Source organism: Dendronephthya gigantea, unplaced genomic scaffold (assembly GCF_004324835.1).
Source record: "Dendronephthya gigantea isolate DGI-Jeju-01 unplaced genomic scaffold, DenGig_1.0 000183F, whole genome shotgun sequence".
Lineage (NCBI taxonomy): Eukaryota > Metazoa > Cnidaria > Anthozoa > Malacalcyonacea > Nephtheidae > Dendronephthya > Dendronephthya gigantea.
The window spans coordinates 92,294-117,181 of NW_021163193.1; the positions used below are offsets into that span (position 1 = coordinate 92,294).

At 36.0% G+C, this 24,888-nt stretch overlaps 1 protein-coding gene across 2 annotated transcripts in view; it reads right to left on the reverse strand.

Annotated features, from left to right (window-relative positions):
- Positions 1-22,580, reverse strand: part of LOC114538398 (cullin-3-A-like) — a 43,448-nt gene extending 20,868 nt beyond the window's left edge. The window contains exons 1-14 of one of the 2 annotated variants that reach the window (XM_028559576.1): positions 22,398-22,580; positions 21,198-21,254; positions 12,836-12,945; positions 9,702-9,789; positions 9,223-9,336; positions 8,270-8,341; positions 7,262-7,350; positions 4,469-4,583; positions 2,773-2,826; positions 2,540-2,617; positions 1,853-1,900; positions 1,475-1,523; positions 1,231-1,385; positions 674-760 (exon numbers count right to left, since the gene is read on the reverse strand). In XM_028559576.1, the coding sequence (XP_028415377.1) occupies positions 674-760; positions 1,231-1,385; positions 1,475-1,523; positions 1,853-1,900; positions 2,540-2,617; positions 2,773-2,826; positions 4,469-4,583; positions 7,262-7,350; positions 8,270-8,341; positions 9,223-9,336; positions 9,702-9,789; positions 12,836-12,945; positions 21,198-21,248 (1,110 nt within the window). In that variant the 5' untranslated portion in view covers positions 21,249-21,254; positions 22,398-22,580. Of the gene's footprint in view, positions 1-673; positions 761-1,230; positions 1,386-1,474; positions 1,524-1,852; positions 1,901-2,539; positions 2,618-2,772; positions 2,827-4,468; positions 4,584-7,261; positions 7,351-8,269; positions 8,342-9,222; positions 9,337-9,701; positions 9,790-12,835; positions 12,946-21,197; positions 22,341-22,397 lie in introns of those variants that run through there. The other variant, XM_028559575.1, reaches the window with a different exon arrangement.
- Positions 22,581-24,888: the final 2,308 nt, after the last annotated feature.

Sequence of the window (24,888 nt, forward strand, 5' to 3'; positions counted from 1 at the left end):
ATTTTATGTTGAACTGTTCATACATATATGTTATTTACCGGCTGCGAGGTCTGGATGCAAAAAACTGTGACCGAGGGCTCGAAAACGGCCGGGGGCACAGTTTTGAGACCGAAGGCACAGTTTTTTGCATCCGGACCGAAGCTGCCGGTAAATAACGCGTTTATTTTTAACCTTGACTTTACTGACTTGATCAAAACACAAAAAATACAACAAATTTAATGAATAAACTATAAAAACTATAAATTCTGCAAGCCATTTTAGAAAATTTAATACGTCAAGAACTCCTAATAAGGATACCCTAGTCGGGAAAGAGCCAAGAAAATGGCAAATATTGTTACGATAGGTCCATAGCAACTAAATCACGGCAAATCGATTAAAAAACAACGTATTGACAGGCGAAAAAAGCCGTAAAAAATCTAAACTAAGTTTTTTGGGTATGTTTTTTATTTTTAAAAGTCTTTTAGCCTTTTCCAGAAAGGTTTTCACAAATTTTAGCCGTTCGTTGCTTTAGTTTTGTCGTTTTGTTTACATTTTTCACAGCGGGCCGGATGCAAAATTCCAGCCCGCTGTGAAATTCTTCTCAGCATGGAAATCATCAATTAATGCATATATACCGGCATATTATTGTTTTATTACCATCAAACATATAATACGTCATACTATCTATACTTACGGATGAAATAGCCTGCTTGAAGACCTTGTCTCCATTAAAAGATTCTTGTAAAAAATGATCGAACCGATCTTTTAAATCTAGTAGAGCCTATGACAGAAATATACAATAAAGCATATACAATAAAGTGAGAAACATTTATCTATCTAATTGGCTGAGTGAACCACCGACGGTCATGCATCATTTTTTCAATTTTTATCTCGACACTTCACATAGGCGTACGAAGAGCAGAGAGGGGTACAGCTCCCCGGAATTCCCAATTCAGAATTTCCAACAGGGCGGATGCACCCCACCCGAACTCACACGCCCAGCCGCATCGCACCTTTCATAGGTCGCTCGGCATAACTTTAACCGACACCCGCTCAAAAAAATAGACCCGTACGTCTATGACTAAAAAACCTGAATTAATTAGCTGCATGTATATCTATTTGATGTAAGTCGCAGTTAAGCATTACTATACTACAGTAAAATGAAGAAAATTACCCAATTTTGTATGGCTAAGATGGTAGTTTTCAGTATATTTTCTTATGTCTTGTAAAAGGTGTATAAGAAATTCAAACCTGTACATAAGTAATAGCATTCTTTCCAGAGTCTCCCGTCTCTTCTTCTTTCACCAAGGCAACACCCTGTTCACGTAAATAGGTCCGTAGACATTCACAAACTGCTTGAAGACCATGTTTTACTCGTTGAAACAGCCGGAACATTCGAGCCAAGTCTGTGAATATGTATATATGGAATTAACATGTAACGTTTGCATAGAAAGTTGAAATTGTTTATGCGGAAGCTAGGTTACTGTTTACTAACCTTCCGTTTTGTTATGCTTTAACATATGAACAACTCCTGAATTTTCCATCTATGAATAAGAAGATCAGCACAGTCGTTTTTTTTACCGTTTGACAAGGAAGAAACGTTCTGTTTCAATTCTGCCAGGCATACTGGAATTTTATTCATGCTAGCCAACCTGATATTAAAATCGTGCCCACTAGTATTTCCAAAACAGATCTACCGTTCGCAAAAGCCTTTTATGTCTACCCACAGTCCTATCAGAACATACTTTGCCTATGCTCTCCCCAATCGTCAATGATAGATAACTATATTACTTCACTCATATTTCAACTGTTTACAAATCGTTTACCGGCTTTTTTATTCGCCAATTCGGTGATTGAAGAAGAAACATCTTACCTCGACCACGGTTTTCATATGCTTGGCAATTAACTCATCTTCTAGAACCTGATAGTGTATAAATGGTGCATGTCAATACAGGGTATATACACTGCACCAAACTCCATGCGATAGAACCCAGGGGAACTATACTGAGCAGGAATGTAAAAATCGATGTTTTCTTACAGCAAACGTGCATATTGCAAGAGCTCAAAGCTTATTAATAGACACTTCCCGAATTGTATGCTTGAGTGCATACAAAACAATAGCTTGGAAACGAGGCGGGCAGTGTAATCTATTGTTTGTGAGATGGTTTTCATTGCCCGAGCACAAATTCGGGAAGTGTCTATTACGTTTAGAAACCGTTGCTATACAGCACAATGACGATTCAAAATGGCTGGCAGGTTCAGTCTTCCAGGAAACGTTCAATATTCTAAGCATTCTCTATAATGCACCGGCACCTCAAGCACACAAACAAGGCAAACAAGTACCTTTTGTATGTATTCAATTTCTTTGGGTTATTTAAGCTGCAACTTTTCCGAACTCTAATGATTCCTATAATTTTTTTGACGAACACTACATGGCGTTCACTGTCCCATATAAGTTACTGTGATAAATGCAAAAGTAGGCTTTTTCTGACACGTAGTTTATTTCGTAGTTTATATCATGCATGTTTTTATTTTAGTTTAACATTTTATTACACCACACCTCCGTAATGGGTTTCTCCGTGCTTGGATCAAGGTAATGTTTCGCACGCTCAGATTCTTCATTAAGACGTTTTTCCACCTTAAAAAAATAACAAAACATAGACAATTATTATGAAAGTAAGTAAACTGAAGTGGTGTGCTCTTAATGGGAATGGAAAACTCATCTTCTATGCACGTCCGCATTTCATGCAGTTAAAAAATATGCATATATGACTGTTAGCTACATATAATTACCTTTTCTATGTACACAGAAGCACTGTTTTCCGTCAAAAATTTTTGCCCCTCCACCTATAATTTAAATCGAAAACAAATCGAAATACCCGAGAGATAAATATATATCATTTTGCAGAGTTTTATCCTAAAGTCTTGCGTTCAACCGCCTAACCGCAGCTTGAAGATCAGATTTTGCCTGTGCGAGTGCGCGTTTTATCACTTCAATTTTGTCACATTTACAGATGACCAGTCTTATAGCATGGATATTTGAATTCCAAATCTGGTTTGTGGCGGCTATTTCTACAGCCTGCATGTTATATTAATAAAGTACACTGATTTAGCGATTGGCGGTTAATGGACGACTTGCGCTTTAGACTAATTTTTGATCAAAGAAACTAGAGGAAAATAAATCACCACAGCTAGAAAGATCTTACTTAAATTAGTGCAAATGCAAAGTTTGGCTGCGAAAGTTTGTAAAATACGGAAAATATAGCCATGCGAAGTTAGCATATTTTGTATACTTTTGTATTACGTGCGGAAATGTGTAACTAAATTAGTTACAAAATTTCGGCCGCAATACAAAAGTATACAAAAATCAACAACTTCGCATGGCTATATTTTCCGTAATTTACAACAACTCCCAGCCAAACTTGGCAGTTTTACTAATTTTAGTAAGCTCTTTCAGAAAATATTCTTTTTATCACCGATGTAAGAAATTAGTCTAAAGCGCAAGTCGTCCATTGTGCATGATAATAATTTGATAGTCGCTAAATTACCCCTCATAATCGGGGAATGTCCTGATAATCAAAGAATAAGTTGTATAACGATTTGCCCAAAAATTGTTAAAAGTCCATGCACCAAAGCGGTTTCACTTCGCAGATCACAAATGAAAACAAAATAAAATAAAAAAATTTTGAATCGAAAATATCCACCTGGGGCCAGTTGTCTACCGAATAGTAGTTTTTTCAATCGCTTTAAAATCCCCCATTTAATAACATAACTTTGATTAAATCTTAGTATTCCTAAATTGAGGATCCTCTTTAATAATTTTTAGTTCCAAAGTTGAAATTTTGTTGCTTTTCAAGCAAAGAAGGGTTAAAAACCAATATCCGGTGGATACCGCTATCAGGCTTTCATACAGCCGGCCCCAGGCCCATGGATCAACCGGCGCCAGGTCAAATGGCAATGGTTTCCATTTTACCGTATAATTGTACAAACCACCGACGAGAAACGTATATCTGCGTTTTTTCTCATACATGTATTTAAATCAGTCATTGTGTAGAAATATTTCACCAACGACCTTAGCGTGTTTACGAAAATTAGGATAAAGTGGAAACCAGGCCTTAATGGGGTGTACCATTCATAATATATACGTATAATCGTAATGGATGCAACCTTTTTATATCTATAACAATCGATATTTATAGACCCTTTGTAATTACGTCAAAAAACATTATCGTTTTAAATTCACATTTTACACTTACGATGCCACGTGCAAAGATGCAAAACATCCTTCAACACATGCATTTAACGACCTGGAGTCTCGCTTTTGTTATGGCTTATTTCCACCTATTCGTTTCCACTTATTTATTTCTCGATATGGCTTATTTTCACTTATTCGTTTGTGTTAAAGTAATTATCGAAAGGGTCTATTGTTGCAGGTAATGACAAGACCTCGTACAAGACATTGAAAAAGTAAAAAACCACGAATATTCACCCTATAAAACTCAGCAGACTCGCTTAAAAATTTCTTCTCGAAATCTTCCTCATAAACACTTCTTGAATCAATACCAAGGTTCATTAACATATGACAAGCATTCTTTACAGCCATCCTATAACAAATTATTGTCGTTTAAATTTACTAGAAAACATAACAGCCAGTTGTTACAGCGAAACGTATAAGTCAACTTTTCTAAGTTTGTAGTAATCGGTAGGAGTATATACACAAAAGAGTATTTTTAACACGTCTATCGAGGCTCCCTGCAGTTAATAGCATTTTGTACATATAAAACAGTTATTTACCGATAAAAAAACAAAGAAAAATATAAAAAGTCCCAGGAGTACTTAAAACTATTAATAATCCATGGTGTAAAAAGAATGACAAAAGCAAACATAGGCAAAAGAATAGCTTTCTAGTAATTTGGAAAAAAACTCCGTATATGGACCTTATGGGAATGAACATCAAACCTCTGGGGCTGATAACATGACAACAGTTACCCGAGATTTAACGAGACGTGAAATGACTTTAAGGTATTAAAATAAATAAGTCTTTTTGAAACAAATCAAGCGCATGCTGCTGTTAGGATGACTTACATATGCACGTCTACCAGAACTATTTTGGTCGAGGATTCTAGTTTCGGAACATTCCAAATTACTTACGGATGTTTACGAAGCTCGAACATTATTTTCTTGCAAGCGTCGATCGGCCAGTTTTTGAATTTCGCCATATCAAATTGCCGCATAAGGGGCGGAAGCATGCTTTTTTATGGTAAAAACTAGATTTTAGCTTACAATAGGGCTACTGTTGCACAAATTGCTCGAGTTCGTGAGAAAAATATGGATTTGAGGGTAATAAAGGTGTGTTTTAGGTGGTGGAAACTTAATTCTGAGCTAAAAATCTGAGCCAAATAGTTAATATTAAGTCAGAACTGATATTTCATTCGCGTTACCAAATGAGTGATGTGTATGCATAAACCCGAAACTTTTTTTGAAGCTATTTTCTACAACTGAAATAAACACAAAATAGTTTGTTTACTATTAAAAATAGGTTGTTTACTATTAAAAGCTTGTAGGCTGATTTGACTTCATCTGTCAATGGTATAAATAGGCACTACGGGTGCATTAGAAAAGTCTCAATGTTGATCATGGGTATGAATCACATAAAAAAATTAAACTCAAGTTTAAAATACATCATGAAATTTAAGAGAGCCATGCAGTTCCCAAACAAAACATTTGTTTTAGGCTTACCAACAAACATTTCTGCATTTAATTATGAGCTATATAAAAAAGCTAAAGCTGCCAAAGCTTTACTGATTTCAACATCTTTGGAAATACGAGCTAAGTGAATGCAAATCATCTGCTATTTTCTGCAAGTGTCACAAAATCCATATCTTGTTTCATAATTTATAAACTACAACTTACAAATATATTTAATATAAACTCATTTCAATTAGATCAATTGAAATATTTAGACCAAAACTCACTAATGTTACAACACATCACAATATCTTTCGAAGTAACAAGCAAAGTGAATGCGAATGTCATCTTATCATGTCATATAGCTACTTGTATATTCTATATTTGACGCAGTTGTAACTATTCAAATAAAATGGTCATTTCATGTCATTCTTATCCCCATTCATCTTTCTATTTTTGGGGCTAAAATCACAGTAGACACGTGTACGCTGTGGCGTACCTATTTTTTTGTTATTCGCTGTTGTTAAAAGCATCACTCGATATTGTGCGGAATTAGTTTCTTGGATGGTGGTCACATTATATTATTTTAACCTGTGGTAGAACAAATAACGCTACTTCATTTTCTTTTTCTTTTACTCTTCAACTAGCCTGCGAATAACAGAATCTACTTATACGCTTATTCCACGTTGGGGGAAACGCGATAAATAGAGTCTGCGCGCAGATGTTACAAATTCCATACTGATGACGTATTTTGTCGTGGATCTCGCCAGAATTAATCAGTCATAAACACGTTATGTTATTGGCTGATAATGCAAAAGAATATTATATAATTATGCAATTATAATGCAACATTCAAAAAAATTACCGATTTGCCAGATCCGGTCGGTAAACTGACAAATACATCTATTCCGTTAAAAAAATGCAAAAGCCCATCAAAATGCTTAGTTCGCAATTTGCTTACACTAAAAATCTCCTTTATTTCGTTCACACAACTACTTAAAATATTTTCGATATGCTTTCATATTTCTCGGCTCTTTCCAGTGGCTCTTTCTGAGTCCGCCATATTGTTTTGATCGTCGCATTATATTCGCATAACTATATCATATTGTTTTGCATTATTTATGTTTTAGCCAATAACATGACGCGTTTATGACTGATTAATTCTGCCGAGATCCACGGCAAAATACGTCATCAGTATGGAATTTGTGACATCAGCGCGCAGACTCTATTAATCGCGTTTCCCCCACCGTGGAATAAGCGTATAAATAGATTCTGTTATTCACAGGCTATTCTTCAGGCCAAAAACATTTTACAACCTTTCACCCAGCATCTGAAACCCGCGATATAGCACACAATGTCTAATGTGTGCAGTCCTTATATGCTCGATAGCTCATCCAAACACGGGCTCCGACCAATAAGAACAAGTGTTGTATACATATTGATAACGTTTGCGCTCTAAATCATGCTGTAGATATTCCCACCATGGAAGCTCAGTCTGTACATGCACCATTGCTTTAGAGCGCAGTTGTGTTTTATACTATTTGACTGCAGGGAGCCAAGTTAACACGATTTACTGTTACATCACGAGGCTTACCGCTGAACAATTTCACCTTTTCTTTCACAGCTAACTAGGGTCAGTAATGTTTTGCACAAATGGTCTCGAATGCTTCCGTGACGAACAACCTAATTGAAAGATATTGTTTGAAAATCTTCGTATATTATAATTAATGTGTGCTCCAAATTGCACATAATAGATGCAATAAAAGGTGAAATAAGGCAAATTAAACATACAATGTGAAAATATAACCAATTTATTTCAAACGCCCGGTGCAATTTTTCACGCAACTTGCAATACAATTCTGCTTTTTAGAGATCTCAAATTTGGCAACTAGGAATGCGCATGCATGGGCGTTTAGGAACGAGTTAGCTCGTACATAGCAGCCTGCGCGTGCTGGCTCTTAGCCACTGCACGGCAATTGCACCGCCAAGGTTGCACTGCCAAGTGAGCAAGCACCCGAGTGAACCTTTTTTGCGTCTACGCGTAGCAACGTAAAGGCGGATTCCACTTACAGCGAAATATTTGCATATTTTCTTTTGAATTTTAACAATAAATAAATAAATAAATAAATAAATAAATAAATAAATAAATAAATAAATAAATAAATAAATAAATAAATAAATAAATAAATAAATAAATAAATAAATAAATAAATAAATAAATAAATAAATAAATAAATAAATAAATAAATAAATTACATCTCTTAAAAGCAGAATCGCATTGCAGGTTGCAAGAAAAAATGCACCGTTATAATAAATTAAACTAGAATGTGCAATGATTCGAAGCATAGATATATTCTTTAGACCATGTTGTAATCAGGAGCCAAAGGCGGCATGTAAATTTTTATGGTGTGATGATGCACAGAGTATAGGAAGGCCTGGATAGGCTGCACAAAAGGGTTGGCCGTTGGGGACATTGGAGTTAAAGGGCTTTGTTTACTCTTTTCTGTATGATTTCTATTTGAAATTGATTAAGACCCTTAAACCGTATTGGAGGGTAGATTAATATACGATTTACTTTCAAAGGCAACATAGCCACACTCACCAAATCTCTGAATAATATTAGGCCTAAATTGTACACATTATCTACACCATTCTGTTGCACATACACACGATCCTTTAAATAGAAATTTTGAGTTCATAGTGCCATATATTGTCGTCAAGAATAAGGAAAGCAAAATGGAAATAGCCAGAAAAAATAGGTTAGGTGGAAAATTGGGGAGGGGGGAATTGAGGGAAAATTGCGAAAATTCCCTTTTATACAAGTATATATATATATATATATATATATATATATATATATATATATATATATATATATATATATATATATCCTGGCAGCGTATTCGAGTTAAGACTAGTGTTTCAGTACTGTAAACCATATTAATTGCACACTGTTTTGGTCCCAATGATCTAAATTATAACAAAATAAAGTTCTCATTCCTTTACACTGCCAAGATGGGTGGGAAAAAGGCCAAAGTGATGGTGCCCAAGTGATGGTGACAAATAGTTGCATTAAGTATTGAAGGATTCTTTCCTCGTAGGATCGCAGAAAAAGTGAGAATTTCAAAAGGTGGTATGCAACTAACCTTGGAGAGGTTTGAAGAAACTAAATCCTACTCAAGCAAACTATATATATATATATATTATATTATTATATATATATATTATATATTATATTATATATATTATATATATATATATATATATGATATATATGATAGATAGATAGATAGATACTCGAAATCTAATTAGAATTGCATATGTTGTGTAATATGATTGAAATCTCATGCACATGTAATCATATGCTCATATGCAATTCTAATTAGACTTCGAGTATCTATCTATATATCTATCTGCGGCCAACGTTTTTGCAAACGGGTGTATATATATATATATATATATATATATATATATATATATATATATAATATATATATAGTCTCTATCTTAGTTCTCTTTTATATTGCAGTATTGGAATGAAACTGTGCAGCCTACCATATACATGAGAATATCACGAATCATAACCATTGATGTTTGGTGGTCACTCCATGCGAGATTAAGAACATCCAAAAAATTATTCCTTAGAGAATCTACAACATCTTTTCGAACCTGAAGAAACATCAACTTGAATGTCATTGAAATCCAATCAATTAACTTTTACACACGTGTAAAACTTTTAAACCACATTGATGTTTAGTAGGTACTTCAGTTTGATTGACAATATCTTCCAAAGAAGTGAAGCTCATATGAATAATTTATCGCGAGAGTTTGTGATGGATATGGTGCGTGTATATAGTGCGTGTTACAGGTCATCCGTCATGCTACGTTAATACATATGTATGCAAGGCTTGGTCATGTGCATGGTGTATACATGATTTTAAAATCTCATGCAATGTCTACATTATCGATTACGTTTCATCCGCTTACGAGATAACCCCCATCACATTGCATGTACGCTGAAAAGCCGAACCTACCTTCTGTTCCAAATGTTCTGTGACCACCCTTTTTAGGCCAGTGTAGAGCCTTTCGCCATGTTTGTGTAACACCATTGTATATGCATTCCTAGAGACATAAAATCAGCTCAATTACTTGTAGAGAATTACATTGTTAGAAGAACGATACGGCAATTATCATGCATGATTTCGAGTGCGATTACGTATAACCATAGACAATCCAAAAGACAGGGACTGGAAACGCTATTGTTTTTTCACGCGTAATCCGTGATGCGGACAGCAGCGACATCAATGGCGACTCAATTCTAAAGTCAAAAACATTACGCAAGCATTCAAACGAAGTTTTTCGCCTCTGTTTGACCCAATATAGGTTTAAAAACCGGATAAGTGCATCCACAGATTTATATTTGTTAAAAAGATATAAATTACAAAACCTGAAGTGTATTAAAACTATAGTTACAGGGTTCGAAATGAGTGCAAACTTTGACAAAAACAATGGCGACTCAGTTTTTACAGTCAAAAATATTACGCAAGCATTGAAAGAGGTTTTTTGGCTCTGTTTGACCCAATATAGGTTTAAAAATCGGTTAAGTGCATCCACATGTTTATTTTGGTTAAAAAGATGTAAATGACAAAGCCTCAAGTGTAATAAAACTGTAGTTACAGGGTTCGAAGTAACTACAAACTTTGACAACAACAATGGCGATGTTTTTGCGGTCAAAAACAATACCCAACCAGTCAAGGGGGGTTTTTAGCTCTATTTGACCCAGTATATGTTTAAAAATCGGTTAAGTGCACCCAAAGGTCTATTTTTGTTCAAAAGATGTGAATTACAAAGCCTGAAGTGTATTAAAACTATAGTTACAGGGTTCGAAGTGAGTACAAACTTTGACAACAAGAATGGCGACGTTTTTACAGACAAAAACAATACGCAAGCACTCAAAGGGAGTTTTTAGTTCTGTTTGACCCAATGTATGCTTAAAATTCGGTTAAGTGCACCCAAGGGTCTATTTTTGTTCAAAAGATGTAAATTAGGAAGCCTGAACTTTATTTAAACTAGAGTTCTAGGGTTCGGAGTAGGGGAAACAGAAATAGCCATTTCCGGTTGATGCAAAAGTAGTAGCGTGAAAAAGGCCTTTATTTTACCAAACTGGCGAATCGCATAGCTATGTTGATGCGCTAAATGCACTCACAGTGTATTTAAGACGACAAATTTCTGATATAACCGATATGGGATTGCTTAATTTTCAAGTTTCAGGGTTCGAAACATATGTACACTCTCGCGGATTTTTTTTCGTGTGCCATTTTGATGTAAAGGTTCCGATAAAAGTTAAGATTTGATTGCTATAAACTAGAGGAAAAAATATTAGATCATACATACCTTGAGGAATAATATCTATTTTTACAATAATATAAATTTTCAATGTAAATAAAAATTTAAAAAATGCCAAAAGGCAAAAAATATAAAACAGGTTTGTGATTATTTTGGTTAAATTAGGGCAGGTTGTCAGGGCAACAGATAATTGCTACGTGATTTAGCCGCATCACGGATTGCACGCCAGCATCGCTGCTTTTATCACAGCGTTTCCAGTCCCTGTCTTTTGGATTGTCTATGGTATAACCATGCAAAGAGTTTCAAAAAATTTCAAAAATATGGTCGAGGAGCCACTTAGTATAGAGAAACTGACATAGCATATACTTATAAACAGGATACGATAGTGATTTGTTTGGACAATGGTGTGAATACTTCTTTGATAAAACCAGATTCACATTTAAAAGGATGCTGACCATTCGCATTCTAAAAACGGACCGATTATAAGTAGCAGTAGAAATGCTGGCGAGTGACGGAACACGGTCTTTCAAGACTGGCGTCTTTTCGCACAGCTAGCCTCAGGAAGATTCTGAGAATTTTCTGGCCCCGGAAAATATCAAATGATCAGCTTCTGGGGCAAACCGAGCAGGAGGATATTCGTACCCTTATCACCAGGAGAAGATGGAGATGGATCGGGCATGTGCTGCGAAAGAGCAATAACAACATAGCCAGAATTGCAATGCGCTGGACACCTGAAGGTAAACGGAGCAGAGGGCGCCCAAAAACAACTTGGCGCAGAACTGTAGAAAAGGGACTGAGGGAGCTCAATTACAGCTGGAGCACCATTGAAAAACTGGCTAAAGATAAGCAGGGTTGGAAAGATTTCGTTGCTGCCCTATGTGCCACATAGGCATGATGGGCAGTAAGTAAGTAAGAAAGTTGCAAGAAGGCAAATTCGCTTATTTCGTCTGCGTATCGTCGACATGGTGCATAGTGAAGTGATCAGGTTGTTTCTACTATTATACTAGGTTAAAATTGGTATAAATGCTGCCTGAAAGCATGATGTCGCGAAATAGCTGCATGGCTAGAGGAAATTATTACTAACATCGACAAAGATTTAGCTTGTCCAAGGTTTCAATTCAACAGGGCAAAAGATCAGACAGTGTGGTGAATGCATCTGATGGATAGGATTGTAATGGCATGGAATAGGCATACATTTTTAACACATGTTCCATGTGATGGAGAGATATATAGTCTGATACAGTAGGCTCCTCTTTTCAGACAAATTGTTGACAAAGCGCTCAATGCGTTCTAGTATGCCCTATTATTTTCCACAGAAAAACTATATAATAAGGATAAATATCGTGTTGAAAAAATGCTGATCGTTTTTGCATCAGGGCATCGTTCGGAGGCTAAATCTGACGTATCCACCTATATAACTATATATGCTTGATATAAGACTTGGATCAGGGAGATCAACCGCGTTTCATTAAGGACGTTGTGCCATAGGCATCTCGTGGATTTAGAGAAAGCAATGAAATGAACGACGTCGCTTGCAAAATGTAAAATTTGGGGAAGATAGTCCAACGAAGTTCAGAAATTTTGAAGTTAAGTATTATAGAAAAAATAATTTATTTTCTTTCTACACTTTCAGAGTCTGTTTCACCTAGTCAAAAAAAAAACATGTTAACCTAGGTGAAACAGCCTCCGAAAATGTAGGAAAATTATTTTCCTGGTGGCCAAACATGACGCAAATTACCAGCATTGCAATAAATACAACAGAAACAAAAAAATATATAATAAGGATAAATAAAAAATATTGATCTTTAAAAAAATAAATCACCTGTACAGCTCTTCGAAACTCAACCCACTGTTGTTTTTCTTTTGAATTTCCTGGATAGCATTTTTTAACAAATTCCAAATCCCTTCGACATATTTTTCGTCCATGGTCATCTGAAGGAAAATTATATTGTTATAGCTAGATACGTTAAGCATCCTAATTTGTACAGTACGCAATAAAAGCAGCACTTTATAAGGTCAAGGGACATTGTACGCTGTTGTATGCGCATCGCCTGTAAATTTATCTAACTTAGTGCACTACACGTGGTTTTGCTGTAAATTGTTTTTATATTGATTAATTATTGAAATGATTAAAAGATCGGTCACAGGGTGACGTACATAAAGTACGTGATTTAAGGCCGTAGGCTAGACCGCTTATTTTTGGGGAGGGGGTGCATATTGACTATAGCCAGATATTTATGTTTTAAACATATGGGACCGGTTGTATGAAAGCCGGATAGCGCTATCCACCAGTAGTGACTTTTTCAATCGCTTTAAAATCGCCCGTTGTTTGCTATAACTTTGATTCTACTACGTCATCAGTCACGTCACTACGGAGTCACATGAGAAGCGCCTGCGTGCTTCGCTGATCAGTGTTTGCAAGCTTGTTGATCAAACAAAACGCCGTTTTGCTGTTTTAAGATTTTTATAACGAAATAATCGTCGCAGGTAGGGTACAACGGAAAATAATTTTGGAAAAGAACGTAAGTACAGTGCGAATGAATGTGTGTATTTCTCCTGCGTTTTTTGAAACACAGATATGGCGACTAAAGACGCTGAAAATATTTCACAGTCAACGGAAAGAAATCAAATAGTAGAGCCCCAGGACAAACAACAGTCCACAAATCCCATGTTGGCTCACACATTAGTTGAACTTAATCAAACTATGATCCACATGGCTTCGATGCTGGGTGATTTATGGCAACAATCTCAGGACAAAGATGAGCCAAGTTGAACAACCCCAGCACAAACGACGAGGGAAAAAACGCTCAAAATCGAGCTCGAACACGTCGGTCTCGTCCTCAAATTCCAGCTCTACCTCTGACAGTGACAACGATGATGATCGTCGTCGCCGTAGCCGAAAATCTCGTAAAACTCGTCACGAAACAGACGAAAGGAACGACTGTGATCAAGATAAAGTGAGCATACATGTGCAGGATGAGGACGATAATGTATCGCTTCTACTACAAGATGGCGCCAAAAATGACATCACTGTTTCGGCTGCCAAAGATGAATTGCATGATGATACCCTTAAGAAATTAGACGAAAATTTCGAGGAAGTAGAAGCAACGAGCGATGATATCATTCCTCGATTGGCTACTATAGCTGAGAACAGGTGGAATAAAAAACTACCGCCTGAAAAGCTTACACTAATTCAAGAAAAGTACAAACGTCCTGCAAATTGCCCAACAGTTTGCTCAATGACAGTCAACCAGGAGATATGGTCAAAACTCCCGCAGTATCAACAACGGGCAGATTTGAATGTCTCCAAGATACAGGAATCTGTCAGGAAAGCTGTCCTGATTTCTTTGCAAACGGCTCATTCCTTGACAAATAAAAAGCCTAACGAGCTAGATGTAAAGCAGTTGCTCACTCAACAAGTGGATTCTATCGCTTTATTAGGGCACATTAGTCATGAGCTGGCAAGTCTTCGGCGCTATAAAATCAAATCGGTCTTAAAACCAGAATACGCCCCCATATGTGTAGACGATGGTACTCAAAGCAAGTACTATTTGGGGATGATTTGCCCAAACGACTAAAAGATGCCAAAGAGGCAAGTAATGTAGGGTTAGCTGTCAATACAAATCACACACGCAACAATTATTGGGCGCGAAAAGGTCATGACAAACGAAATTGGCGCCAAACAAATGGCGGGCAAAATTACAATGATGGGTTTTCGCGCTCGGATTATTTTCGGAGGGGCAAACCTCAACACAACAGGGAAAAAGGTGTGAAACAGCAACAACAACAACAACATTACAAGAAATAATAACAAATTTAAAGGCAATACAGACTTCTAACTCACTGGTGAGTAAATGGCAATCATTTATTCCTTTCTTAAAAGAATACTTAACGCAATTAGATGCCCTTTTCAAAGTTGGTGGTATTTCAAATTATTTTTCAAATTGGATAAATATAACTTCAGATAAAGAGATTCTATCTGACATTCGGGGCATGACAATTGAATTACATGACAGGCCAAATCAACATTATTTCATTCAAACTAAATTTAACAGTGCAGAAACTGAAGTCATAAATAGTGAAATAAACAAAATGTTGAAGAAACATATAATAGAGCTAGCAGAGCATGAAGAAAATGAAATTGTCTCGAATATTTTTTCTGTGCCTAAAAAAGATGGCACCCATAGAGTTATTTTAAATCTGAAGGACTTCAATACACATGTGTCCTACCATAATTTTAAAATGGATTCTTTAAATACAATAGTTAAATTGGTTGATAAAGAATGCTTCATGGCATCTATTGATGACCTCAAGGATGCATATTATTCAATACCTATTCGCAAGAATGACAGAAAATATTTGAGTTTTTTCTGTAATGGCAATTTCTACCACTTCACTTGTTTACCAAATGGTTTATCAAGTGGACCTAGAAAATTCACTAAGATTCTTAAACCGGCCCTGTCCTCATTGCATAGTAAGGGGCACATTGTGTGTAGTCATTTAGATGACTTTTACTTACAAGGCAAGACAAAAAAAAGTGTTGTTCTAATTTAATAGATACAGTCAAACTTTTTACACAACTGGGATTGGTAGTCCATCCTGACAAGTGTTCCCTTTCTCCCTCTCAAGAACTGATAATCTTAGAATTTGTTATAAATTCTGTCACAATGAGAGTCAAATTGATACCAGAGAAAGCTTTAGCTCTAAAGTTAGATTGTCGGAAATTTCTCAGAAAATCCCGAGCAAATATAGTGATAAGGGAACTTGCTCAAATTATCGGAAAATTGGTATCCAGTTTTCCGGGGGTGCTTTATGGCCCTCTTTACTTTAAAACAGCAGCCTTATAGCTATAAATCACGGCAATTTTGATGCAAAAATGACGCTATCTGAGCAAAGCTTGTTAGAGCTTAGGTCAACAAATGTGGTCGACGCTTTTAAACCCATTTCACACAAGGAACACTCCTTAGTTATTACAACCGATGCATCTTTGTCAGGTTGGGGAGCAGAATCCTAAAGCATAACCACTGGAGGAAAGTGGTCCCACATTGAAGCTAAGGAGCACATAAATTATTTAAAATTATTAGCCGCTTTCCTCGGTTTAAAAACATTTGCTAAAACTATATCTAATTGGCACATTAGGTTAATGATGGACAATACATCTGCAGTCAGTATTATAAAATTACAACCTACGAGCATCTCAGTAAACAATTCCACAATCTATCCTAGGCCCATTGTCAAGAATCTAGGAAGCTGGCTTGATTCACATTTGAAGATGTCCACTCATGTTACAAATGTATGTAAAGCATGCTTTTTCCATCTTCATAACATCAGGCGTATTAAGAAGTTTTTGTCTAAAGACAGCTTGTTGATCTTAGTACATGCATTTATTACCAGCAAATTAGACTACTGCAACAGCTTACTTTATGGTCTTCCCAAAAAGCAGATTTCCAAACTCCAACGCGTTCAAAATGCCGCTGCCAGACTGGTCATGGATATTCGGAAGCACTCCCACATTACCCCTGTTCTGCGCGAACTACATTGGCTTCCTGTCCACGCAAGAATTCACTTTAAAGTGTTACTTTTAACTTTTAAGGCCATCCACGGGCTAGCACCCTCTTACATTCAAGATTTGATTACAGTCAAGTCTAAGTCCTCCTATAGTCTTCGATATAACAGCGGCATTTTGCTGCAACCTCCGAAAGAGAAAATGCTTGTGACATTGGGTGGCAGATCGTTTCATGCGGCTGCACCTCAGTTATGGAATAGTCTCCCAGTTAATATTAGAACAATAACTGCAAGTGAACTGTTTAAGAAATCACTTAAGACCTATCTTTTTAACCAATTTTTAATATAGAAGTTAATTTTTAATAATTTAAGTCAATTTATTTATAGAAGTCAATTTATAGAAGTCAATTTTTAATATAATATTTTTATTTTAGATTTGTAAATTATCTATTTTATACTGGTTGTAGACATTGCTTATAGAACGAACCTGTGCATGTTAAGCGCTATTGATCTGTCACTGTAAATAGGGCTATATAAGTATTAAAATTATTATTATTATTAAATTATAAACAATATGGGCACCAGCCATTCTGATAAGTGTAATTTGTTAGCAAAACAGGTCTGGGAATGGTGTATTACGAAGCAGATATGGATAAGTGCGGTGCATATACCAGGGCGGAATAATCTTGTTGCAGATTTCGAATCGAGACGAACGGTAAAAGCATCAGAATCGATGCTAGATAAATGCTGTTTAACAAAAGCACTGATAGAACTCGATTTTTCGCCCAATATTGATTTATTTGCCTCTAGGATAAATAAACAATTTGAGGAATATGTTTCGTACAGACCTGACCCACAGGCATCTTCAGTCGATGCATTTACGCTAACATGGAGGTCACTTATGTTCTACGCTTTTCCTCCATTCAGTCTTATAGGAAATGTGTTGAGCAAGATAAAGAGAGAAAAAGCAAGGGGGGTGGTTGTGTTTCCAAACTGGCCAACACAGCCATGGTATCCGAAAGCGCTATCAATGTTGGAGAAGCCACCCATACATTTGAAAGCATCGAAACATCTATTGACGCTACCAAGTCATCCAAACGAGTTACACGCAATGTTCAAGAAGCTGTCGCTGATGATCTGTCTATTATCCGTAAAAGATTAGAACTCCAAGAGCTTTCGCCTGGTGCGAGAGCAATTATAATGGCTTCATGGTGAAAAGGCACTCAGAAACAATACCAGTCATACCTGTTACGATGGGAAGACTATTGCATTCGAAAAAATATTGCATTCCATATCCCTTGGAACACGGCTGCAATAGAATTCCTAACAGAACTCTATAACTCGGGAATCGGATATAGCGCAATAAATACGGCTCGGTCGGCACTTTCGTCTGTAATAACGCCAGTTGCTGGAGTTCCATTTGGTAAAGATCCTTTAGTTTGTCGTTTTTTAAAGGGAGTATTTGAGTTGAAACCTTCCTTATACCTAAATACTCTGAAATATGTAAATAAAGTTTTATGTTACTTACAAAGAGTTAGTTCAGTAAATCAAATTAGTTTGAAAGATCTTACAATGAATCTTTCGACATTGTTATGTTTATTAACGGGACAGAGATGCCAGACAATTCACAAAATAAACATAAGCTACATTCAGTTTATTGATAATAGATGCATCATCGATATTCGAGAAGTGTTAAAACACACGAAGGCTGGTAAACATCAAGTTCCTTTGGAACTTCGATCATACCCAAATGATAAGCGAGTGTGTGTTTTAGAATATCTCCAAGAATACATCAAGAGAACGTCCACGTTAAGAGGTAACGAATCCTAGTTATTAGTGAGTTTTGCTAAGCCTCATAAAGCTGTGACGAAGGATACTATTGCCAGATGGGTGAAATCAATACTGTTCTGGTATTGATACGGGTAAATTCACTTCTCACAGAACTCGGGCAGCCTCGACTTCGCGTGTTAAAGCAGCTGGTCTCAACTTAAAACAGATCATGGAATCTGCGGGTTGGTCTAACTCTTCCACGTTTGCAAAGTTTTACGATAAGAATATTGAAACGGAAAACTTTGGTTCAATGCTTTTGAACACAGCTGACAATCTGTAGATAGTTCAGTGGTTGAAAATAGTTGATATTAAAAGTACATTTTATTGCTAATTTCCTCATGTGTCGGATTAGCTTTAACGGTCGCAGGACTTTGAAATCTCATGTGACTCCGTAGTGACGTGACTGATGACGTAGTATAATTCTAAAATTAAACGAGACTTACCTGCAAGTTGAAGTTTGATTGGAATTCTACAAGTCATCAGTCAGGAACGAAGGAGTCACATGCCCACATGTTTTTATGGTAAAACTCCCTTCCCTCCCGTGACTCTTCGTTCGTTTGTTCCTGCAACCGTTACGTTACGCTAACTGATCAGCAAAGCACGCAGGCGCTTCTCATGTGACTCCTTCGTTCCTGACTGATGACTTGTAGAATTCCAATCAAACTTCAACTTACAGGTAAGTCTCGTTTAATTTTAGAATTAAATCTTAAGGCCAGTTTACACTGGCGATTTTTGCTGCGATTTCATGTGCGATTTTCTTCTTTTGATAAATGTGAACGAGTGAATTAGTTACGGACGTTCAAATAAGAGCTCTTGTTATATAGGTGCTGTGTATTTTAAATGTTATTAGTTCATTCGTAATCACATGACTTTGAATAAATGCAATGTTTCCCGCCAGGGAAACAAGTAAAAAATTGTTGCCCACTTCTTGTCATAACAAAGTAAAGTGGGTATTTTTTAAATGAAATTGTTGTGTAACATCTATCTTTTTGTTCCTATATAACAAAAAACACTTAATGTACACTACCTCGGGAAATTAATAGTGAGTTTTGTTTTCCCTTGAGTCTCAATATTTCCCTCAACTTTGTCTCGGGAAACATTCAGACTCTTGGGAAACATTCAGACTCTTGGGAAAACAAAACTCACTATTTCCCTCGGGAGCATATGTACATTAAGTGTATATTACTCATTCGTAACTAGTGACTCGTTCACATCTACAAAAAGAAGAAAATCGCGCATAAAATCGTACATACGCTTAGGTGTTTAAGCGTCGGTTCGATTCCAGCCGGAGGACCTATAGTTGACTCATTTTTCCATCAACTGTTCATGGCTTGAATATGAAGTGTGTATAATTCCACTCGAAATTAAGACCCTTCAAACATAGTACTAAAAGTATATTAATTGCGTATAATTGGACCACAATGTCACGTTCTTTCAAATAAAACTTTCATTTAAGCAAAGCATGACAATATTTAACAATTAAACCAGGAGCTTGAGAGCTATACCATGAGATTGACTCGTATATGAGCTGATTAACTAGTTTGGCCATTAATTTAATTTCAGTCAATCTTTCACTGAATGTTTACATGTTAAATTAAATTAAATTTAAAAACCTGTTTTCATGAACAATAAGCTGCTTTTTGTCAGTTTACTTACACTTAAATATTTTTCTCTGTGAAACCATATATGGTATATGTATGTATGGTATATGTATGTATGGTATATGGCACATACATGGTTTCACTATTACTTCTATATATCCACATATACAAAAAAATCTAAGAAAGTTGTCTAACTTTAGGAAGCAGGGGTATTGGGCCAAGTCACAAAATTTTAGAACTTCTATTTTACTAGTGAGAACACTGTACAACACAGGTATTCATTACGTACTGGTATGAACTAAATGTTTCATAGCTAATGTGCAAAATATTTCTTACAAAGCGTACATAAAAGTTTTTTTCATCCAACTAATACGTTTTGAAGTAAGTTTAAAACAGAGCCTAAAGATTTTAGCACATTAGCATCCTTTATATGGCTTATTTTCACACTTATTGGTCAAAATAAAAACACATTTTTCATGAATGTGTTTGTTTAGAAGATAATTTTGCTCCGTTGGATAGCATAACCCAAACCATAAGAAAAATAAGTGTAAGAAAGAGCACATCGGTTATAAACAGTGCTCTAAAAACCAGAGGCAACCAATCACAAACTTATTTGAGTTGTTTAAGAATGTTACGGCACTAGGGTATTAAGAACATTATAAATGGTAGCAAACATAAATAAAATTTGTGCATGAGATAAATGTATTGAGCCTGCACAAAATTGATATTGGTATATTGAAATTGTGAAGAAAATATTCTGCTTTTACTCTCATGCTTTATGTTTTGTATATTGTATTGTAATTATACATAATGAGTCACTGTAATTGGAGAAAGCTGTACGTAGCAAATACCCAGCCATTTCACTAATATTGTATTTGTAGTTATATTAAGTAGCAGATGAATAGACATATTAATAGCACATTTTTACCCATCCCTGTAGATATGCCTATTTGTTGTTGGCACCAGTCATATTCTAATGCAATCATAGCAATGCAACTGAGATGTTTCTTCAAACATACCAACATGGTATCATAAAATATATACCAAGAGAAAAATGGGGAAGCCATATTTCATAAAAAAACGACTAATGCTTAGGTTGCATAAAATACTGTCACACACAAAAAAAAATAAGGGATATTATATTTGTCACAGACGTTTAAACCTGCAATTACAAATAAATTTCCCAGTTCACATAAAACAAAAATGTTGCCGGTGGATGGAAGATCCTGAACAAGATAACAAACTTACCGGGAAAGCACGAATTCTCATTTTGTTATCTTTCTTCTTTTGACTAGCCATGGTGCACTATGACATAGAATTAGAATAAAACAACACACCACTCGCTTCTATCCTGATATTAATTAGGATCGTAGTGACATATAAAACTGTTGCCAGTAAAGCAATGCAACTCCTGATTTAGAAACTCATAGACGATATACGTATGTATCACACGGCAGAAAAATCATCGTCCTAGCAATGACCAGCGATAAAACAACAATTTATACATGGTTGTATTAGTTTTTCAAGTCTGCTTCCCTTTGATTTTTGTGTTCAGAAGTCAGAACATTCAATGCTGTCGCCTGCCCATGATGCTCCAGACGACTGAGTGGTTACCAAGTTACCAAGAGAAATTGATAATTAATAATCACTGGGCTATCATATTTCATGAACACCTGGATGGATTTTTTTGGAATAGAGGGATGGAATGGGAGAATTTGCCAAAGTGATCGGGAAACAAATGCTTTATACTGCCTATGCCGTAATTAAAACAACCTCGCGGATTTCCTTGACGGCCGTACACAAAAGCACTTTTCCTTGTTGAAAAGCTGGCATGACTAGGTTCCTTGCCAAGGATTCAGGAAAAAATATTTTACTCGGAATAAGTCAAGTTTATACTAATACTAAAGGAATACCAAATGATTTTCCGTGCAGGATTGCGTGATCCATGCACGCGGGATGTTGCGAGACTTTCGGAAAGCGTGAAAATACACGAGCCGTAGGCGAGTGTATTTTCACGCTTTCCGAAAGTCGAGCAACATCCCAAGTGCATGGATCACGCAATCCTGCACGGAAAATCATTTGGTAATTGTTTTATAAAATAACTGTAGTGAAACAACGGTTAACTTTATTAAAATTAAATTTCGCGTGCAGGATTGTCTAAAACGCGTGCAGGATTGTCTGATCCTGCACGGCTATTGACCAATCACATTGCGTGTTTCACTATAGTTATTATATAAAACACTTTCTTTCGGCGCTCAAATAGATATTTATTCTTTCTCCTAATTCTTTCTGAAGGATAGGCTACCTAGGCATAACACTCAAGTAAGCTTTCTCTTTTCTTTTTTTAAATGATGTGGTTCCAAGCTCACTAACTGAATTATTTGTGCCTAAACACAATGTTATGGATTACTCTAGTCGTTAATTATAATGTATGTAATTATATCTTACGCTCAAGGGTCAAGATAACAAGTAAATCTTTAATAAAATGTTCAAAGCAAAGGATCTTCCAACAGCGGCAGATAACACAATAAATCTTTAGAAAAAAGTTCAAGGCGGATCTTCCAACAGCGGCAGATAACACAGTAAATCTTTAATAAAATGTTCAAGGTAAAGGATCTTCCAACAGCAGAAGATAACAAGTAAATCTTTAATAAAATGTTCAAGGCAAAGGATCTTCCAACAGCGGAAGATAACAAGTAAATCTTTAGAAAAAAGTTCAAGGCAACGGATCTTCCAACAGCGGCAGATAACAAGTAAATCTTTAATAAAATGTTCAAGGTAAAGGATCTTCCAACAGCGGCAGATAACAAGTAAATAAAATGTTGAAGGCAAAGGATCTTCCAACAGCGGCAGATAACACAGTAAATCTTTAATAAAATGTTCAAGGTAAAGGATCTTCCAACAGCAGCAGATAACAAGTAAATCTTTAGAAAAAAGTTCAAGGCAACGGATCTTCCAACAGCGGCAGATAACAAGTAAATCTTTAATAAAATGTTCAAGGTAAAGGATCTTCCAACAGCGGCAGATAACAAGTAAATCTTTAATAAAATGTTGAAGGCAAAGGATCTTCCAACAGCGGCAGATAACAAGTAAATCTTTAGAGAAAAGTTCAAGGCAAAGGATCTTCCAACAGCGGCAGATAACACAGTAAATCTTTAATAAAATGTTCAAGGTAAAGGATCTTCCAACAGCGGCAGATAACAAGTAAATCTTTAGAGAAAAGTTCAAGGCGACGGATCTTCCAACAGCGGCAGATAATAAGTAAATCTTTAATAAAATGTTCAAGGTAAAGGATCTTCCAACTGCGACAGATAACAAGTAAATCTTTAATAAAATTTCAAGGCAAAGGATCTCCCAACAGCAGCAGATAACACAGTAAATCTTTAATAAAATGTTCAAGGTAAAGGATCTTCCAACAGCGGCAGATAACAAGTAAATCTTTATAGAAAAGTTCAAGGCGACGGATCTTCCAACAGCGGCAGATAACAAGTAAATCTTTAATAAAATGTTCGAGGTAAAGGATCTTCCAACAGCGACAGATAACAAGTAAATCTTTAATAAAATTTCAAGGCAAAGGATCTCCCAACAGCAGCAGATAACACAGTAAATCTTTAATAAAATGTTCAAGGTAAAGGATCTTCCAACGGCAGCAGATAACAAGTAAATCTTTAGAGAAAAGTTCAAGGTAAAGGATCTTCCAACAGCGGCAGATAACAAGTAAATCTTTAATAAAATGTTCAAGGTAAAGGATCTTCCAACAGCGGCAGATAACAAGTAAATCTTTAATAAAATGTTCAAAGCAAAGGATCTTCCAACAGCGGCAGATAACACAATAAATCTTTAGAAAAAAGTTCAAGGCGGATCTTCCAACAGCGGCAGATAACACAGTAAATCTTTAATAAAATGTTCAAGGTAAAGGATCTTCCAACAGCAGCAGATAACAAGTAAATCTTTAATAAAATGTTCAAGGCAAAGGATCTTCCAACAGCGGAAGATAACAAGTAAATCTTTAGAAAAAAGTTCAAGGCAACGGATCTTCCAACAGCGGCAGATAACAAGTAAATCTTTAATAAAATGTTCAAGGTAAAGGATCTTCCAACAGCGGCAGATAACAAGTAAATCTTTAATAAAATGTTGAAGGCAAAGGATCTTCCAACAGCGGCAGATAACAAGTAAATCTTTAGAGAAAAGTTCAAGGCAAAGGATCTTCCAACAGCGGCAGATAACACAGTAAATCTTTAATAAAATGTTCAAGGTAAAGGATCTTCCAACAGCGGCAGATAACAAGTAAATCTTTAGAGAAAAGTTCAAGGCGACGGATCTTCCAACAGCGGCAGATAATAAGTAAATCTTTAATAAAATGTTCAAGGTAAAGGATCTTCCAACAGCGACAGATAACAAGTAAATCTTTAATAAAATTTCAAGGCAAAGGATCTCCCAACAGCAGCAGATAACACAGTAAATCTTTAATAAAATGTTCAAGGCAAAGGATCTTCCAACAGCGGCAGATAACAAGTAAATCTTTAGAAAAAAGTTCAAGGCAAAGGTTCCTCCAACAGCGGCAGATAACACAGTAAATCTTTAATAAAATGTTCAAGGTAAAGGATCTTCAAACAGCGGCAGATAACAAGTAAATCTTTAATAAAATGTTCAAGGCAAAGGATCTTCCATAACAGCGGCAGATAACAAGTAAATCTTTAGAGAAAATTTCAAGGCGACGGATCTTCCAACAGCGGTAGATAACACAGTAAATCTTTAATAAAATGTTCAAAGCAAAGGATCTTCCAACAGCGGCAGATAACAAGTAAATCTTTAGAGAAAAGTTCAAGGCGACGGATCTTCCAACAGCGGCAGATAACACAGTAAATCTTTAATAAAATGTTCAAGGAAAAGGATCTTCCAACAGCGGCAGATAACAAGTAAATCTTTAGAGAAAAGT